At 42.0% G+C, this 19,568-nt stretch overlaps 1 protein-coding gene and 1 non-coding gene across 3 annotated transcripts in view; both read right to left on the bottom strand.

Annotated features, from left to right (window-relative positions):
- Positions 1–10,950: 10,950 nt before the first annotated feature.
- On the bottom strand, positions 10,951–11,024 carry trnai-aau. Its single transcript has one exon. It is a non-coding gene; the product is annotated as a tRNA-Ile (tRNA).
- A 4,460-nt stretch (positions 11,025–15,484) lies between these two features.
- tgfb2 (transforming growth factor, beta 2) overlaps positions 15,485–19,568 on the bottom strand; it is a 66,668-nt gene continuing 62,584 nt past the window's right edge. Inside the window, exon 7 of one of the 2 annotated variants that reach the window (XM_034230388.1) lies at positions 15,485–19,477. In XM_034230388.1, coding sequence (XP_034086279.1) covers positions 19,319–19,477 — 159 coding nt within the window. In that variant the 3' untranslated portion in view covers positions 15,485–19,318. The remainder of the gene's footprint in view (positions 19,478–19,568) is intronic. The other variant, XM_034230396.1, reaches the window with a different exon arrangement.

Raw genomic sequence — 19,568 nt, 5'->3', positions numbered from 1 at the left:
ACAACAGATGGCTACAGACCTACAGCATGGTTGCATTATCTGGGAAAGTCATTGGAAGTTAGGGAGAGCTTTTTTTTGTACTTTTATTGCAAAACAAACTCTTTTATGTGTGTGTATGTGAAGCGCACACACAAACACAGATACTGCTGAACCTGTGTACTGATGTGGTCTGACCACAGAATGAAAATGTGTTCCTCATTTGGGCAGAGCGGGATGTGTGTTCACTGCAGCTCGGTGCAAACCAAGAGTTAAAAGCACAGTGGTTAGCTGTGGATGTGTTGGCCGGCTCCCCATAATGACAATACCAGATCGCTATTATCAGAGGTAATAGTATGAGTGCCCCCCCTCTCCCCCACAACATTATATTCCTCTCTCCCTGTGTACACCTCCGTTTACCAGTGGGAATCTCCAGCTCTATTTCAGCCCAGATTTCCTTTTAATTATTATTGGTTATTATCCTAAGTGGGATTTTACACGCACAGCTCTAATGTTGTACAGGGTCACTGAACCAACATAGAATGGTGGTTACTCAATCTGCATGTTCTCATCCCTGACCTCACACTCCCCCTCACACACACACACACACACACACATATTCAGCCCTGGGCTAAACCGCTCTCCCATGGCCCACCCACGCCACATCCCTATGGGTCTCCCTGTTACACACTGGTGCACCATGGGAGAAAATAAATCTAAATTCTCTAGCAGGCCCCACTTCCATTTCTCACAATCATAACTCACTCCAACAATAAATGACAGCTATCGCTCACTGCTGGCTGTCCATGGATGAGGGAGTGAGTTTCACCGCATCTGAACTGAGGCTTGAAAGGGTCAAAGAAAGGTGTGTGAGGATGGTCCAGAAGACAGGCATTATTCTCAGACTTCCTCCTTTCCCTTTCTCCCTGTGTGTTTGAGACTGTTCTCAACAAGAAGAGCAACTTAATCTGTTGTTTCAGCAAGTGCCCCAAAACAACATGTGTTTATGTTAATGTGAAACACCTTCTAGTGGCCGTAGTGGTTATGATTCTAGGAATTATGTATGTCAGAAGAAAAAGAGGAAAGGTGACGCCCTGTGTAGGGAGTAGGTTGTGGCTCCTGGCTGAGTAAAAATAAATCAGACCTTAACCTATTAACCCCTGAACCTGTTTTTCAGGTCTCAGGCTCGAAAATGACATTCCCAGAACAAATGACTATATCTTCACTTTTAAAAGGGGAAAATTAATAATCTTTTTTCTCAAAGCAATGATAAACCTGTGAGTTGGATGTAGAGGAGTCAGAATCAATATAGAATTTTTTATTTTAAAGTAAATTCAGATTGAACATAGTAAACAAATGTAAATTATTAAAGTGTCCGTCCAAAAATAAAAAAACACTACTTATTGTGAAAACCACCCTTGAATGATGGGATCGGAGACTAAAAGCTTTAGGAATCCAAACTATAACATATAATAAGTACCCTGTATCAAGATTGATGCAAAACAAGTGACATTTCACAAAACATGTCTGGGGTAATTTGGGTGCATTTTCCATATCTCTGGCCCCCCTCGTCAATTTTGATGATTGACACCTCTTTTTAACCGTTAGAGCCAATAAAATCAAGAGGGAAGTTCCTAAAATCCATCTAAACATTACCCATTGGTATGCGTAGCCAGAATGCCCAATACCGGAAGCTGTCATACACTCTCGTAGCAGCTAATATGAAATCTCCGTTATTGACATAAATATGAAGATGGATTATCAGTAATCATTTCAAAGTGAAACAGACACATTGGATTAACCTTCAGCAGCGTTTTTATCGTTTTAATGCCATTGAACACAACTTCTGATCAGAAACAGCAAAAGGTAAGACATTTTTCCAGATTTTGCTCCGTAAAGCTACGTCGTGTGTTGTCTGGGTTTGCTTCCCCTGCCGCGAGTTTTGATCGCTCAGAGATGATATTTATATTTCTAGAATCTGTGGAATCTCAGCTTGCTAGCTAATATCTTGTTTGTGCAGATCCGATAAGTAATAAAGTATTTCTACCGTGAGTTCTGTGCTAAGTGCGTTTGCATTTCTTCGCTCAGGGCTCATTTAGGCTTCTGGTGAGACTTGTGTTTTGTTTTTTGTAAAAATTGTTTGTATCGTCAGTTAGCTGTGTTTCTTCCCGTTAAGTGGGCATACCCACTTGCAAAACAAACTCAAACTCATTAATACGTTGTTAAATGTTAAGAAGCCCTGAGTCACAGTTTCATGAAAGAAAAGCCCACAGCCCCCGGGGGCGGGGGCTGCCGGGCTTAACAGGTTAACATAGGAGACCTCGTCATTTCTAGTTTCCAACTGACAGTCAACCCTGGATTCTTTCTAATTGTTCACTTATCTTCATCAACTGTTGAAACCCTAAAGACAGAGGCCCCTAAAGGCCCTGACACACCAAGCAGACACCAGAGAACTCGCCGAAGCCGACGCCGACGCCGACTGTTGCGTCGCCGTATCCTCCATGTGTCGCACGGGAACACACCGCAAAGACTTCAGTGCATGAGTGGCAATAACTCTCCTTACCAGCAGGCGGCGGTAGTGTGTATTCGTCATTCAAAAGAGGCAACAACCGGAAGACAGAGAAGAAGAACAGACTGCATGATATAAAAACAAACAACAAATAGCGTGTGCGTTCCATTTCCCTCTCGTCCATCGAAAACATGTTTTGTGCGGCACTGGAGCTATCAGCCATAAGAGGGGTTAGCGATAAGAAACAATAACAATGTGCCTACATAACTGTCAGTTGCAGCCCTAGCATTAGTATTGGTTATAGTAACAGCTACAACATTAAAATACTTCTAGGCAGATTGAGGAGGATAATGGGAGAATGAACAGAGGGGCAGGAACATCCATCTGAATAATAATAATAACTTTATTTGTATCGCACCTTTCATACAGGGGATTGCAGTTCAAAGTGCTTTACATCAGTAAGAAATAAGATATAAAATCAGTGTAAAATAAGCAGCAAGAGCAAAGCATAAAGTGGGATAAAATAATGCAGATATATATAGTAATCCCAACAGGCCACCTTGTTTATGGTTTGATTCAGTTTTACATTACATTTATTTGATAACTTCAGTTAACTTTGAAGATTCCGAACACTACAAAATATAATCAAGACATATTTTATCATGTATTATAGTAGAAAGTAGAAATAGTTTGAGTAGTTTTTAGTAGAAATATCCCTTACAATAAAGGCAGTATAGTATGCCCGTGTGTCATCTCCAATAAATGGCTTCAACCATCCTTTAAAGTAAACTCAGGGTTTGATTCCCACTGACTCCTTTCTGTACTTTTGTGAATACAGTTTAGACTGTGACATGGTCTACGTGGATGTTTAGCTTGTCACAGAGAGGCACACACACAGTGGACGAGGTGATTAAGTGACTGAAGCTGTCTCGACGCGGGAGAGTGTGGCTGTCTCCTCTCTGCTCTGACTGCAGCTGAGCTGCCTGCTGCGGGAGGCAACTGTGAGTCTGCGCGCCTGTCAGTACTATGGGAGGGCTGAGGGGCTCATGGCAGCTCGTTAACTGCAGAACAATACGTGAGTCTCCAAACACCAGAAAAGTCCCTAATAACACCATTACAAATCGTTAGATCAGTCGTTAGTCGCTTTTGACAAAAATAAGTAGCCGGAGGGTTTGGAAAGCCGCCACATGTAACGACAAAGTCGCCAAGTTGGCAACACTGGTCTGTGTGTGACTTCTTAAATCGTTTGTTTACGTCCCTCACTTCCATTTCGGTTCTGATTCGCTAGCTGAACAGCCAATCAGAGTGATTGCTTGGTCCGACTGCCTGACCCGATGCATGGCCGATGCCTGACCCGATGCATGGCCGATTCAACATGTTGAATCGGCCATGCATCGGGTCAGGCAGTCCAAATAAGGCGTGTCACGGCAGACGGTGCGGGACACACCAACCTGACTACGGCGCCGCGAATGCCCGACGGCCTCTGACTCCCAAATCGGGTTGGTGTGTCAGGGCCTTAACACGGCAATAATTTAAAATGGACCCTGTTCTGCTCATTTTCAGGTTCATATTTGTATTTTGTGCCACTACTGTGACATGTCTCCATGCTTTAATGTTCAAAAAACTCTTTATTTTTCTCATACTGCCTGTGCTGCAGCACCTCTTTTCACCCTCTGCCCAATAGAATCTGATTGGTCAACAGCTTAGAGATGTCCCGCCCATTAGCCTATCAGGTACAGTGTGTTGGAGCTTGCCAATAGAAGTGTGAATATTACATAGTGATGTCACCAGTGGCGTCGCCTGGCCTGGTCCTTCATTGTAACAGTCGCGGGTATACTGTGTATGGGCGTGTGGAGAGTTGCAGTAGAAAATTCCACTGTAGCGCCCGGTGCCTTAATGGGAAACCCTACATGTTTGAGCACCCTCTATGAAACATCAAGCTACCCCACAGCACCCCCAAAAGAAAATCTCTGGCGCTGCCACTGTGGGCTAAGCCCCGAATGTTTCCAGGTCCAGGAAACGCCCCTGGATGTCACTACGTTACAGAAGTAAACGAGTCAAATGGAGGCGTTTCAGGCAGGAACTTTGGGATTTTAGCCTTTGTAGACCATTTACATGCACACAAATTAACACAGTACAGGAAAGAGAAACCACACAGACATTATTTACCTAGGTTGAAACATCATCAACTCATGCAGATATTCTGTCGCCTTAATTGCGCCTCCTGTAATGATTGAGTATTGGCAACTCTTTTGGGGGCCAGTGTTTGTCATGTGATCCTGCTTTGATTGCCCGTGCATTTACGCTGCACGTAACTGGAGCTTATCAAAAGCTGCTAACCTAAAATGCTGTATGTTTTATTGGGTGAGTTTGGGGAATTGTAACCTCATGGTTGTTGCTGCCTGAATGGCCTGTTCTTAATCCATGTAAAGCACTAGTGACTTTGCTTTGAAAAGTGCTGTATAAAGTTATTATTATTTAACAGGTGGGATTACTAACAATAGCCATGTTCCTTGTTAACATTAATTATCGTCTACGTTTATGATTACATTTTTTAGGGAGTGGCTTTGAGAGCTCGGAGGTCAGTGTTGCAAAAAAAAGTTGGCAACTTTAGGAGCTATCTAGCTACCTGATGCTACGTTGCTAGCGTCTTTCATTGGAAAAGGGTAGGCAACATTCTGATCATTTATTAAATCAAATGTACTCTTACTGGCTTCTCTGAATTGACTGAATCACTATTCCTATTAGCATCTCAATAGATTTAATTCCACCGAAGTGTGTCTTGGAGGCAATTTCTAAACCAAGTAGAGTTTTCTTTTAGTTTTTCCCATCAAAACATTGTACTTTAGGCCTGATAGTGAACAATTACAAACATATTTTGTAATAGCATGCATTCTTTGGCATTTTTACCTTGGTAGATTTCCTGCCTGTCTCACTTGGTGAACTCCCAAACTGTTAGCGGCCAGGTTCAGACAATAAAAAAGATGATATCTCTGGATGTGTTCAAGGCTCAATATATTGAAGTGAACTTAAGTTAAACATCAGACAGACAGACAGACAGGCAGGCAGACAGGCAGACTGCTGCTGGAGGGATTGGATGTCTCTGGCTCCAGGGCTGCCTTCCTGCCTCTTTCTCTATCATGATATCTCCAAGACGCCTGTCAAACTTTAGAAGAAACCAGTACAGAGGAAAGAACAGAGGGTGGGGGGGGGGGGGTTCACTTTGTACTGAGCTTGGGAGCGATACTCCAGTCTGCCTTTGTGCCCCCCCTATTCTGTGAAACACAAAGAGAGTTGCTAATCCAGAGCTCAAAGAGAGTTGGCCTTCCTGTGTAATTACAGTCGCAATACAACACTCTGTCTTCTGGGCTATTATACCGCCACCACAAGAGAGGCGGGGCCGGGGAGGGGGGCACAGTGAACCACACCGAGATGGTATCAACTTTGGTTGAATTGCTGTCAATGGAATGCCTTGGCTGCGAGCATCCAAACACAAACACACACACACATTACGCGGTTAGACATGTACTTTCTGTCAGTAGCCTCTGAGAGTTTTCTCTTCTTCTGTGGGCCAACACATTTCTGGAAGCTGATGTCACAGTTTCAGTACCTCTCTCTCTGATTTTGTGTTATTGTGTGCCGCCAGCTGCAGCTGAGTAACCAAAATCTCCAAATCGCTTTTCTCCCCGGAGACAGAGTGCCCTTTCACCCTGAAAATCTGTCTCCTGCTGCAGACCTTTCACAGGGAGTGCCTGCTGCATGGCTGAGGCTCTGTGCAACATTCAGCAGGACCTCAGCTCGTCCCCTCAGAGCTCACCCGTGGTGGTTATATGCAAAGACAGATAGTGAAGAAATGTTGCACAAGCCTCAGGAATCTGATTGGATTCAATATTAAAAAGTCAACCGGTCCTCTTGTAGCAACATGTCTCTGTCAGTAAGAAAACATCACTTCTTTACACAGAAAACGACTAATTACAGCTTAGTTTAAACAGAGAGCTGATGGAAATGCATGTGGTGGTGATATTTGAAGTCAGAATACAACAACTCTGGCTCTGAAGTAAAAAGCTCGTTTTTTGGGCACTTGGGTCCAGTATAAAAATGGAGAGAAGGTTTCTTTACTCATTGTAACAAAGCTAGAGCAACTCACAAACACATGTGAAATTAAAGCTACTGAAAACCGCTCAAAAAAGCTAACTCAACTAAATGAAACGAAAATGTAATTTTCTATTAACACAAATTAAATGAATCAGGTTGCACACATCACTAGTAAATGACCTGCACTGGATTATTTCTTAAAGAGCAACTTGCAGGTTTTTTTTTTACTACATTTATGCTTAACCTTGCCTGAAAATTACAATTAAAAAAGTTAATGCAGGATTTGATATGTTTTACAAGACATAAGGGCAGGAATTCAGAGGGAAAGGAGCAGTTTTGAGCTCTGCTACTAAAAACTGCTTTTTTGTAACGTCATACGTCAAACGCGTCATATTACGTCACATGGGGGAGCAACTTTCTCGGACTCCTTCTCTGCCGCGGTAGTAGTTTTTAGTTGGTTTGAGCGGTTGTGATTTAGTGAGCTGGTATTTCTACGGTAATTTTACATTGCATTTCACCATTTTTAATCATGGTGAGATGGAGTTTGTGCAGGTTGCACAAACTCGAGCCTGTCAGGACATCGAGTCCACAGTTTCCCTAACCCCCAGTTTCCACTGGGTCCGTCTGCGCCGCGCTGCGTCACGGCTGCGCCGCGCTGCGTCACGGCTGCGCCGCGGTTTTGGTCCGACCTCCTCTAGCGCCATAACCCACTGGACGCGTCCCAGAAGCGTTTCAGAAGCGTAGCGTCGTGCGTGCAGGCTCGCAGTTTTGTTATTGATTCGGGCATCCTGGACATTTGTACTTCTACAAGAAAGAAAGTAGGCTACGTAGTTAAATGTTTTATTTTTGTGTCTGTTTAAATTGTGTTTATTGAATGGCTCTGTACTGTACCTACAAGTATTAATTAATTATAAAACATTAATATGTAGTTGTTACCTTCCACTCCACAAACTGCAGCAACTAAAAACCAGGCCTTGTCCTTTCTGATGTTGTCCTTGTAGTAAGCATTGGTTACATCATATAAAAGAGTGTGTTTTTCCACTTCCATGATGAAAACCTCATCGTCCATTGTGCGTATCGTAGTGGAGGTGTTGTGATGAAGGAGGGGGGTCTGCTAAATTAGTATATGTGGGGGATGGGCCTGGCCCGGATGCTCACCTTTCCACTTCCTGCGAGGGGGGGCTGCCTGCCCGACCTTATGTTACGGCTGCGCCGCGGCAAAAATAAAATTCATCCTAATTTTAGAGAAGCGCTGCGCCGAGCCGCTTCTGGGACGCGTCTGAGCCGTAACACGGCACGTGTGGTGGAATAGCACCCATTGACTAGAGTGGCCGCGATCCTTACGACCGCCGCGGTGCAGACGGACCCGGTGGAAACTGGGGGTAACAGGAAAAGGACTGGAGCTAGCGTTCGTTCGTTCCTGGGTGCGTTGTGCGAGGTGCATCCACCTCCCTGCAGCACATACTCTCCACAGCTGAAGCCTATCAAACAAAAAGTTTATCAGGAAACCGTATTACATCTCTCTCCCCCCCTTCGCTCCTCTCTCTCTCCCCTCCGGTACACAGCACCGTAAGACGTAGTGTGGAGTTGCATTAGGTAACGCGTTATACGGCTGATACTTGCGCATTAGTTTCTGTTATGGATCAGTATCAACATTCCTGCCAGTAACGTTACTATATTCTCAATACTACTTTAGTTATAGCCTGATATATGATAGCTAACTTTACAATGTTGTGATGTGACTGACGTTAGCTAACATTAACTGTAGTTAACGCCGGTCACTCACCAAGACAGCTGCCCTGTTCTCCACCGGTTCTCCTCACACCACAACTCCATTTCTCGCCGATGGCCGTTATTTCTTCTAATCCTTGGCTGCTCCTGGTCTCTTGGACGCCTAGCAGGCTCATAATTATAATCATATGCATTCGAATATATATGTTCAACCTCTTCTGTTTCAAAACTAACATTGTGATCCATGTTTATTCATACGTTAGACCGGCCGCTCTCCCCCAAGTTACGTCACACGCGGGAGGTCACGTGGCGAAGCTTTTTTTATGCGGAAGTAAAAATGTCTTACAAAAACGCTGCCAGATGTCACTGTAGTGTATATTTCTGTATATTTCTTTGAAAATCTAGTGTATTCATAATTTTCCTAAACATTTATTCACTGGTGTGTCTAACCTGCAAGTTGCTCTTTAAGAAAGTTTGGCTTTCACTTCTTTTCTTGAGAAAGTTTGGCTTTCACTTCTTTTCTTTTCATCAGGGATGTTGTCAACCTCAGGGTCAATGAATTTATTGAAAGGTGTGTGTACCTGAGGAATGGCAAATTCCACTAGCGGGTGCTAGTGGAGCTGTAGCCCCCCCCTCGTCCATTTACGATGTCTCGCTGTCTCGCAGACCCCACGCAGCAAGCAGGAAATGAACCCAGCTCACACTGTCCGCTCCTCGCAGCAGCGAGCCGCGCAACGTCCCGCCAACAGGGCACCCAGACCCCACGCAGCATTCTCATCTGTTTGTCATTACTGGTGTCATTTTCTGGTTGCTATTGCCATTGTAACACATAATCACTGATGTTCTGCTGTAACGGTGGTTGACTCATCAGAACAGAGTGGGCGAGCTGACCAATCAGAGCACAGTGGGCTCATAGGGAGGGGGGCAGGAGCTCCAACAAGCCGTTTAGGACAGAGAGTGAATAATACACATACTGAGATGCTGTATGAGAAACCAATGTGAGTTTGGAAAATTGCACAATATAAATCTATTCTGGTAGACCTCAACAATGGAATTATGTTCAGTAGAAATGGCCATGACATGGGACCACCCACGGACCCGGTTCCGGGTCCGAAATCACGTCATTTGCAGGAAACAACAGGCTTGTTTGAGACGAGCTGCGGCTCGCCTCGAAAGTAGACGAGAATAGCCGATCGCAGCCGGGGGAGGTCTCAAAAAGCTCGCCTGAAGTCGGACAGCTCGGAGTCGGCTTCTTCTTCTTCTCTCGGATTTTTGGCGGATTGCAAACAACTTTAAGGTGCATACCGCCACCTCCGGAGTCGGCTTGACTCGGTTTGCATTTATAAAGAATGCACACATATGTTTAATCGTTAATGTCAGATATGTACTAAGTAAATCCATTTGTTCCTGCTCAAGATTAGATTCAACTTTATTGTTATTGCACATATTACAGGTACTGAGACAACGAAATGCACTTTAGCTTCTAACCAGGTGCAACAAGCAGAAAAGTAATGTACAATCGACAGAATAAAATATAAAATGAATAGAATGATGAATAAACAGTGAGGGGTATGAATACACTAGATATACACAGCAGCCTGTGAGCAGTATGAGCAGTGTGTATGAATATGCTAAGATATATAAAAAAATAACACACTGCTAACAGTGACCCTCTGAATTAGCCCCGAGCAAAAAATGCTAACCTATTACTGCACCGAAAATCCCTCCTAGCTCCCTTATTACTTATCCTAGCTGCACATCCAACACATCGTTTATGATCGTAAAGACATTCCAACGGTGCCCAACTCAACACTGAAGGATACAAACTCGCGACGTTATCAACAAAAACGTGGCGCTAGGTAGCCTACAACGCTAACATGGCTTACCTAGGTCTTTGTCTGGTCAAAACTGGTCTTCAATGGCATTAAAACGATGCTGTAGTTAATCCATAGGTTAATATCCAATGTGACTGTGTCCCCTTTGAAATGTTCTGATAATCTATAAGCAATAAAACTGCAATTCAGTTTTCAAATATCAGAGCAGGGAGATCCTACGCTCTGAAGCAAGATTGCATGCGGAGAGACGCAACCTTTTTTTTAATATGAGTGTGTGCGGGACGATTTCCCTTCGATTCTATTGGCTCTAACGGTCAGGAAGAGATGTCACATGTCAACATCGAACAAGGGGGGCCAGAGATATGGAAAATCCACCCAAATGGCCCCAGAAGAGGTTTTTTTTGCTAAATCTGTCTAAAAAGGTCAAATATCACTTGTTTTGCATCAATCTTAATACAGGGTACTTATTATATGTTGTACTTTGGATTACTAAAGCTTTTAGTCTACTAACCCATCATCCAAGGTTAGTTTTCACTAACAAAATGTTTTTTGGACGGACACTATAATTTACAGTTTTTTATCATGTTCAATCTGAATTTTCTTTAAAATAAAAAACATCTACAGTATATAGATTCTGACTTTTCTACATCCAACTCACAGGTTTATCATTACTTTGAGAAAAAAGATTATTAATTTAACCCTTTTAGAAGGGAAGATATGGTCATTTGTTCTGGGAATGTCATTTTCGAGCCTGAAACCTGAAAAACAGGCTTGGGGCTTAACAGGTTAATAAGTTAGATTCACTGGCCAGTATGGGGATTGAACCCATGACCTTGGCGTTATTAGCACCATGCTCTAACCATCTGAGCTAACCGGCCGAGAATTCCACTGTATTGTGATGTTTGTGACCTTTTCTTCTATTCAATGTGATATGTTTAACTAGTGAAAACCCTCACATTAGGGCATGCTGCCATATAATGGTAGTTTATTGTTCTTTATTTAAAAATTAATGTTAAGATTGTTATCCTGCTAGTTATTCCCATTTTGCTTTATGTAATTTGATGAAGTCTCTTTTTCTGTACGGTTTCAGATTCATCATTATCATATCCTAATAATGTGATAATGTTACATTATCTTCTGTTACTCCCAAAGACTGATCCTAAGTAATTTAAGTACAAAAGTCTCAATTACTATACTTGTTATGGCCTTACTTTGAATTTACCTCTTTAAAATATTTGTTCTTTTTTATTGCATGGTGTGAATGTTTGCGGGAGTTGCCTAAGTCCTGTCACTGTGTTTTATTATGGAGTTGTTTGTGCTTCAGATCAAAGTCTTCCTCAAAGCATTTAATGTAAAACGCTTTATTGTTTCCTGAAGGAGGATCCAGAGGAGGGAAACCGCACAGTCCAGTCCCCTCGTGTCGCTGAGCAGTGAGCAGCGCTACTGTGAAGCTCCTGTTTCACCATTTTATTACTGATGATCCATTGTTCACAGCTCTCAAGAAAGGAAACAATTATTCCTTCATAAAAAACGAAATATGTGTTTGTTTTTTTAAGTTTAAACCAGTGTGAAGAACTTCCACAATATGTTTACAAATCAGGTGTTTACCTATAGTGTCAAAGAAGAAAACGTAAGCCAAGTACAGGAAATATACAGCCCTAATGATTCCAGATTAAATGTTAGTACTGTATTCTCCTCCAGACATTTTGTTTAGTGTAGTATAGTTAACAGAACTTTTTTTTTAGTACATGAATTAAAAGCGTACACAGCATTTTTTGTTAAATCAGGTGTCCAACTACTGCATTAAAAAACAAGTTTAATGTGTAAGCATGTGCCTTTTAATGTATCATTCTGTGTTTTTAAAAAGTATTCAAATATTGTAATCATGCTAGTATCCCATAAGTAGAATTTTGAGGTACATGTACTTGGGTATTTCCATTATCTGCTATTTTATCATTCTACTTCACTGCAATTCCAAGGGAAATATTGTAATTCTTACTCCACTACCTTTATTTGACACGTGTTGCTACTAGCTACGTTTTACATAAATAATGTGTTCATATGAGTACTTTTCAACCTCTCCTTTTTTTAATGTGACTATAGGGAATACTGTTACCTTTTTTGTGTATCCTGATTACGTAATCCCATTTCAAGTAAGACACTTCTGTCTAAGCCTGATCAACTCTGATTTCTGGATTTTATGTACAAATTCCTTCAGCACTCTTAAAACCCAAATCATTTTTTACAGTATCAGAGTTAAAACATATTGACTGGTAAAAGGCTGATTAATCATCAAACTGTTCTCTAACCCACATCAGCAGGGGTGTGTGTGATGATGACACACTGCAATAGTTTCAAGTTGATATATATGATTCGTGGAGGTCCAGATTAGGCCTGGGAGCCGGTGCCAGGCTCTCCTCGGGTCTTCTCCCTGGACAGGAATCACAGAGAGCCGGGACCACACGCTCTTTATTTATCACAGGTGCAGACCTCTTCCTAATGGAGCCTCATTCCACAGCTGACAAAAACCTCCCACACTCTTTGTGCTGATCTCACTCCCATTGCTCTTCACCCCACCAATCACTCGTTTGTCCTGTCAGCATCATGATAAATCCATCCCATCAGGATTGACCTTGTTGTGTCCCCTAAAACTAATAATCGTATAATTTCAGGATAGACTGGAGAATGGAGTTTACAATGTATTTTTTATTGTGTGACACTCATGGTAAACAAACTGTACACAGAAGACTTTAATTAAATGTAAGTCAACTCATTTCATATAACTGTATTAGGTTGGTTGAAACCAATAATATTAAGTTGAACCTACTATTTTTTATTTAAATGTAATATTGCTCCTTTCAACTTGTTGACATAATACATTTAATTAAAGTAAATGTTTCAGTTTCTTCAGTGCACTTTGATCAGTTTATAGAGCCCATGATGGAAAGGAACAGGGAGAAAAAAGTCTAATGTTACCTCTTATTTAAAAATAGATGGTCAGTCAATCACAGCTGCCTATATTAACATTTAATTTCAGTAAATTGAAAAAAAACTAAAACAAGTAACCTGAAAAAAAGAAAGAAAATATTCAACACAACAATCTTCCATCAGCAAAACTGGTTACCGGACATCTTCTTACCATCCATCCATCCATCCATCTTCTCCCGCTTATCCGTGGTCGGGTCGCGGGGGTAGCAGTTCCAGCAGAGAGCCCCAAACTTTCCTTTCCCTGGCGACATCAACCAGCTCTGACTGGGGGATCCCAAGGCACTCCCAGGCCAGCGAAGAGATATAATCCCTCCACCTGGTCCTAGGTCTACCCCTTGGTCTCTTCCCAGCTGGACGTGCCTGGAACACCTCCCTAGGGAGGCGCCCAGGTGGCATCCTAACTAGGTGCCCGAACCACCTCAACTGGCTCCTTTCGACGCGAAGGAGGAGCGGCTCAACTCCGAGTCCCTCCCTGATGACCGAACTTCTCACCTTATCCCTAAGGGAGACACCAGCCACCCTGCGGAGAAAACCCATCTCGGCCGCTTGTATCCGCGATCTCGTTCTTTCGGTCATGACCCATCCTTCATGACCATAGGTGAGGGTAGGAACGAAAATGGCCCGGTAGACAGAGAGCTTTGCCTTCTGGCTCAGCTCCCTTTTCGTCACAACGGTGCGGTAAAGCGACTGCAGTACCGCTCCCGCTGCTCCGATTCTCCGGCCCATCTCACGCTCCATTGTTCCCTCACTCGAGAACAAGACCCCGAGATACTTGAACTCCTTCACTTGGGGTAAGGACTCATTCCCTACTTGAAGTGGACAGTCCATCGGTTTCCTGCTGAGAACCATGGCCTCAGATTTGGAGGTGCTGATCCTCATCCCAGCCGCTTCACACTCGGTTGCGAACCGATCCAGTGAGTGCTGAAGGTCGCAGACCGATGAAGCCATTAGAACCACATCATCTGCAAAAAGCAGTGGTGCAATCCTTAGTCCACCGAACTGCAGACCCCCTCCCCCATGACTACGCCTCGAAATCCGATCCATGTATATTACAAACAGGATTGGTGACAAAGCGCAGCCCTGGCGGAGGCCAACCCTCACCGGAAATGGGTCCGACTTACTGCCGAGGACCCGGACACAGCTCTCGCTTTGGGAGTACAGAGATTGGATGGCCCTGAGTAGAGACCCCCTCACCCCATACTCCCGCAGCACCTCCCACAGTAACTCCCTGGGAACTCGGTCATACGCCTTCTCCAAGTCTACAAAACACATGTAGACCGGATAAGCGTATTCCCAGGCCCCCTCCAGGATCCTTGCGAGAGTAAAAAGCTGATCCGTCGTTCCACGACCAGGACGGAATCCGCATTGTTCCTCCTCAATCTGAGGTTCGACAATCGGCCTGACCCTCCTTTCGAGTACCTTAGAGTAATCTTCTTACCGTCTCTTTAATTTTTTTCAATACATTTTCTTGAACCTCAGGATGTTCATACAGCCTTTTGAATTGTTTGGTAAAGAATTCCACATTTTCACCCTGACTACATGTGTGAGTAAAGAAAAAATAAATTGAAATTCTTTTTTTTGTGCAAAAAAGTCAAACTTTTATTTTGAAGGCCCGATTTTCTAACGCTGTGCATTAGACTGGAAGTACCGGAGACCATAAACGGTTTTGAAAATGTCTGTCACGTAGTGATCATCTTCTCAATAAAACATCTTTGCTGATGTTTTTTCGAGTCTTCTGGCCAATCAGCATCAAGATTGTTGCCGGAAGTCCCCACGGAGAATAACTCAGCGTGTGTGCCTTTTTATAATACAGTTCAGCTTTGATTCCATCATCTCATTAAACCTTTTTTAAAAGCATACTTTAGTTCTGTGAAGGGATATATGCACTGTACTTCACTTTAATTAATATTGTATGCTGAAAAGCGTATATATTACAGCACAATTTTTTGTTGAATAGATTTGAGTGGTTCAAAATTTCGGGTCGCGATTTATTGACATAGGAAAAAGTGGGTCCCGAGGCCTGACCAGTTGAGAACCACTGCTTTAAAAGCAAAACATTGTTGTATATATTCTGGAAAAATCTTTTTTTGCTCAACTAAAGAAATCTGAAATTCAGTTAAATCTTTAAGTTTTAACAGCTCCGAATTTTAAAAGGGTTTAATTGCAAGAAAACCGGTCATCCAATACAACCTCTTTATATTGTAAAGAATATGACATATCCTTAGAAATCATTCTGTTATTGACTCTGAATCTGTTCTTTGGACAGTTGGGTCATCATGTTCTGGTGCAAGCAGACCCAGATGTTTACTACACACACATCCGCTTCAGAAAGTACACACAGAACACACAATTCCCTTGACACTTAAATAATTTATTTACCACTTGAGCACCACAACAACAATGTGTTACAATACAGCTTTGTGGGTCACAATAACATCATCATCATCATCATCAAAACAACAACAAATACACATAAAAATAACAGCTCTGTTGTGATAAACTAAGGTGCCTAGCTCTCTTGTCTTCTGCTGCACAGCGAGTCCACGGGGGGGTGCTGGGGGTCAACTCTCCTCCCGTCATTAAAGGGGGGGTTCACACTAACTAAGGACACTAAATACTTTGAAAATTAAACAGCATCAGTGCAATTTTTTTGTTGTTAAAGAAATAAAAAAGATAATGATGGACAGACAGAAAATGTATGGGTGAAATACAATTGTTATATTAACAGTATGACCACACACAATGACTCTACACTGAAGAAATTGAAGCATTGACTTTAATTAAATCTATTATGTCAATAGACTTCACATAACTCTATTAGGTTAGTTGAAAGCAATAATATTAAGTTGAACCTCGTATTTTTGCTATTTAAACTTCATAGTATTGCTTTTAAACTAACCTAATTCAGTTGTGTGAAATGTGTTGACTCAATACATTTAATTAAAGACAATGTTTCAGTTTTTTCAGTGTACAAACCAGTCAGTGCCTGTCAACGGCTGGATACATATGTTTTTCAATGTCATACCTACTCTTCATTAATACCTTTTAAAAACTTTTATCAGCTACTTCTGTCTCTGAACCTAGACCTTCATTTGTGGCTGTGCTGAGCGCATGAGAGGGCACCGCTGTACCGCTAAAGTTTAGGAAATGTCCTCACTTCTTTAAATGTTCTCAATGTGGGGAAAGTCTCGAATTGTTCGATATCAATCTCTGGCAAACAAACCAAATGGGACATGAAGGACACCTCTGTTCTTTGAACGTTGTTCTTGATACAACAGCAAGATTCTGTGTGCACATAAAATCAAAAGGATGATTCCGGTTTGCAGTGGGTCTAATGTTTATAGTTGGTGGGCTTTCTGTGTGCAGTTTGCATGGTTTTCTGGCGTTTCCTTTGATGGTTTACAGTTTGATTTGATTGTCTCAACTTATTCAGAATTCCAACATATATTGATTGTGGGGCAAATGTACGTATTCCATCTGTTATGGTTTGTTCAATATCAGAACTCAAATGACCCGACCCTATCTTGCACACAATGAATGAAAAATCCGGACACCAAATGATGAAATGTCAGGATTAAATTCCCTGCTAAAAGTCAGGCTACTTGCATACTTCTGCGCTGTATATATTTTTATATTCTAGTTGTAGATATCTGGGAACACGGTTACTACTTTAAACATGATGAAACAGCCAATCTATTTCCAAATTATTTAAAACACTTCATTTAGGGGTCAAAATGAAAGTGAGCACTGCTAAAATATCAATAATACTCTCTCAATGCACTGTGAAAATACACACTGAACACTGTCGTGGGCCCAGTTCTAAGTGGGTCTGTATACTGTGTAAAAAAACAGCCGTACCCTTGACGTCCTTTAACTGTCTTCAAAGCTAAACAACCGGTTATTTATTTGTTACAAAAACTCCAGAGAGATCATTTTACTGTGAAGGATTCAATCTTGGTTGGTCCCTTAAGGCGTGTGAGCACAGAGCATCTCTTTCTGAGTTTTCAGTCTTGAATTCACCGTACAAGTGTGTTTACAACAGATATCATCATTCCCCCTTTAACGCTTTTGGAATGACTTCCTTTGGTTGGTGACTATGGTGACTTAACAATGTCAAACAAATAGATAGTAGCACAAAAATATGATGAAAGACAATGGGGCGATACTAGTCTGTCATACAAGGGGGTGATTAATAAATTGTTGCAATAGGAAGATAAGATGCTGCTCTGAAGCGTTCCCTAGCACCTTTCTGTCAGTAAACACACTCTGTGGACACACAGCCTTATGTCATCTTCATATTTATCTGAAATGAGGGTTAGGGTCAGACAGTAAATCCCATTGTGACAAATATATTCGACTCCTTCACTAACTCTGCGGCCAAGAAAGAAATCAGATTTCACTGATTTCTAATGTTTGAATGGAAATTATGTCTAACTGCAAAAATTAGACCATTGTTATAATAAACCGGAATTATCCTTCAAAGAGCTTCCATGTAATTCTCTAATGGTGGCTCATGCATTATTCAACATAATCCTTTCCCAACATCTTTAAATCACAAAATGAAGTAGATATTATACATACATATATGTACATCATCAGTGTGAGGTTGATTCCAATTATCGACTGGGTCAAACTCTTCAGGGTGCTAAATTATAAACAGATTTATTTTAAATAGAAAACAAAATGACAAGATTTATAAAACTCCAAAGGATACCAAAAGGATAGACAAACACAGAAATGAGGACACGGTATGGTGTGACTGTGAATACTGTGGAGGGCTGATGGGGTGGGGGGTGTTAGTGGTGGGGCTGGGTACATTTCAGGACTTATTTCACATATAGATCACTTATATTTCCAGTGTTTGCCTTACTCTCGGTGTGACAATCGTGTGAGGTGATGCATAGTGACAGGGCCTTCAAAATGCAAAAAGGGATACTGACATAGAGTGTGTGTGTGTGTGTGTTGTTATCAAATGTGTTCTGCCAGCTGAAATTGTATTAGCAGGGAACGTTATAAGAGGACAATTGTAGTGTCTCTACTGTGACATGTCTCCATGCTTTAATGTTGAAAAAGCTCTTTATTTTTCTCATACTGCCTGTGCTGCAGCACCTTTTTTCACCCTCTGTCTGAAACCAGAGCCCACTCTGCTCTGATCGGTTAGCTGGCCGGCTCTTTTGTGATTTGTAAACCGCTTAGAGATGTCCCACCCCTTAGCCTATCACGTACAATGTATTGGAGCGCTAGCCAATAGCACGTGAGTTACATAGTGATGTCATTATGATACTGAAGTAAACACAGGACTCCAATTGAGGCGTTTCAGGCAGGGGGAGTGTGTGGGAGAGAAACTCCCTCTGGAGGGAACACAGGGATTGTAGTCTTTGCAGACCATTTACATGCATAAAAACCTTTAGAACACACTACAGGAAAGGGAAAAACCGAAAGGCAGAATAAGGCCTCTTTAAGACTGTTATCTTTATTAGTCTGTGATAAGCTCATACTGTCCGATTCATCAGTTAGGTTTTATTAAATACAGTCAAATCTTTTGAAACCAATATTTAGTTAGCAACCAAGACAGCAGTGAAAGTCCTCAAAGCCTCTCTTGCATTAGTTCATGGTTTAAGCTGCACAAATAAAATATAAGGGCAGTTATACTTTTAGTTTGGTTTGCTTGGCCACATAAGAACAAACTAATTCATGCAATGTCAGACTCATGTACGAGCAAATACCTGCATTGGCACTCTTCTGGGAGAAGTATGTTCAATATGTATAAAAAGCCTTTTGATGCTTGGGTAGCAGGGGTAATAGCTTGTCGTTTGCAAGTGCCTTCATCATTTTATATGTTAGTTTTAAAAATAAATGTTACTTTGAAATAATGTAAAGCTCAATTGTACTTGTACAGCATTGGTATATAAGTCAAGTTTCTGGTATCATGACAACACTGTTCCTGCTTGTTGTGCTCGCATTGAATTGTTCTGTACCACCATACTCCAGCAAACCAAGCAAATAGTCCAGTTGGACTGTATGTATATCCAAATCCACTGAGTGTGTGTGTGTGTGTGTGTGTGTGTGTGTGTGTGTGTGTGTGTGTGTGTGTGTGTGTGTGTGTGTGTGTGTGTGTGTGTGTGTGTGTGTGTGTGTGTGTGTGTGTGTGTGTGTGTGTGTGTGTGCTGCTTTGTAAGTTATTTCAGCTGCACTTGCAGGACTTGACCTTCATGTTGGAGAGCTGCTCTATTTTGGGGGTCTTGCCGATGTAGTAGAGGATAGTGAGGGGCTCCAGGTCCTGGGATACGCAGCAGGGCGATGCCGAAGCTTCAGGGTTGATGGTGTTATACAGGCCTAACACCTAAAGACACAACATTTAGAGATGTTTCATAAAGATAATATGAAATTAAGTAAAGGAAAACGACCTGACACCATAGATAGTTAAATGGTCG

This window comes from Gymnodraco acuticeps, unplaced genomic scaffold (assembly GCF_902827175.1).
Source record: "Gymnodraco acuticeps unplaced genomic scaffold, fGymAcu1.1, whole genome shotgun sequence".
Taxonomy (NCBI): domain Eukaryota; kingdom Metazoa; phylum Chordata; class Actinopteri; order Perciformes; family Bathydraconidae; genus Gymnodraco; species Gymnodraco acuticeps.
Note: the sequence above shows the minus strand (reverse complement) of the source record. Positions and strands in the feature narration are given on the sequence as shown.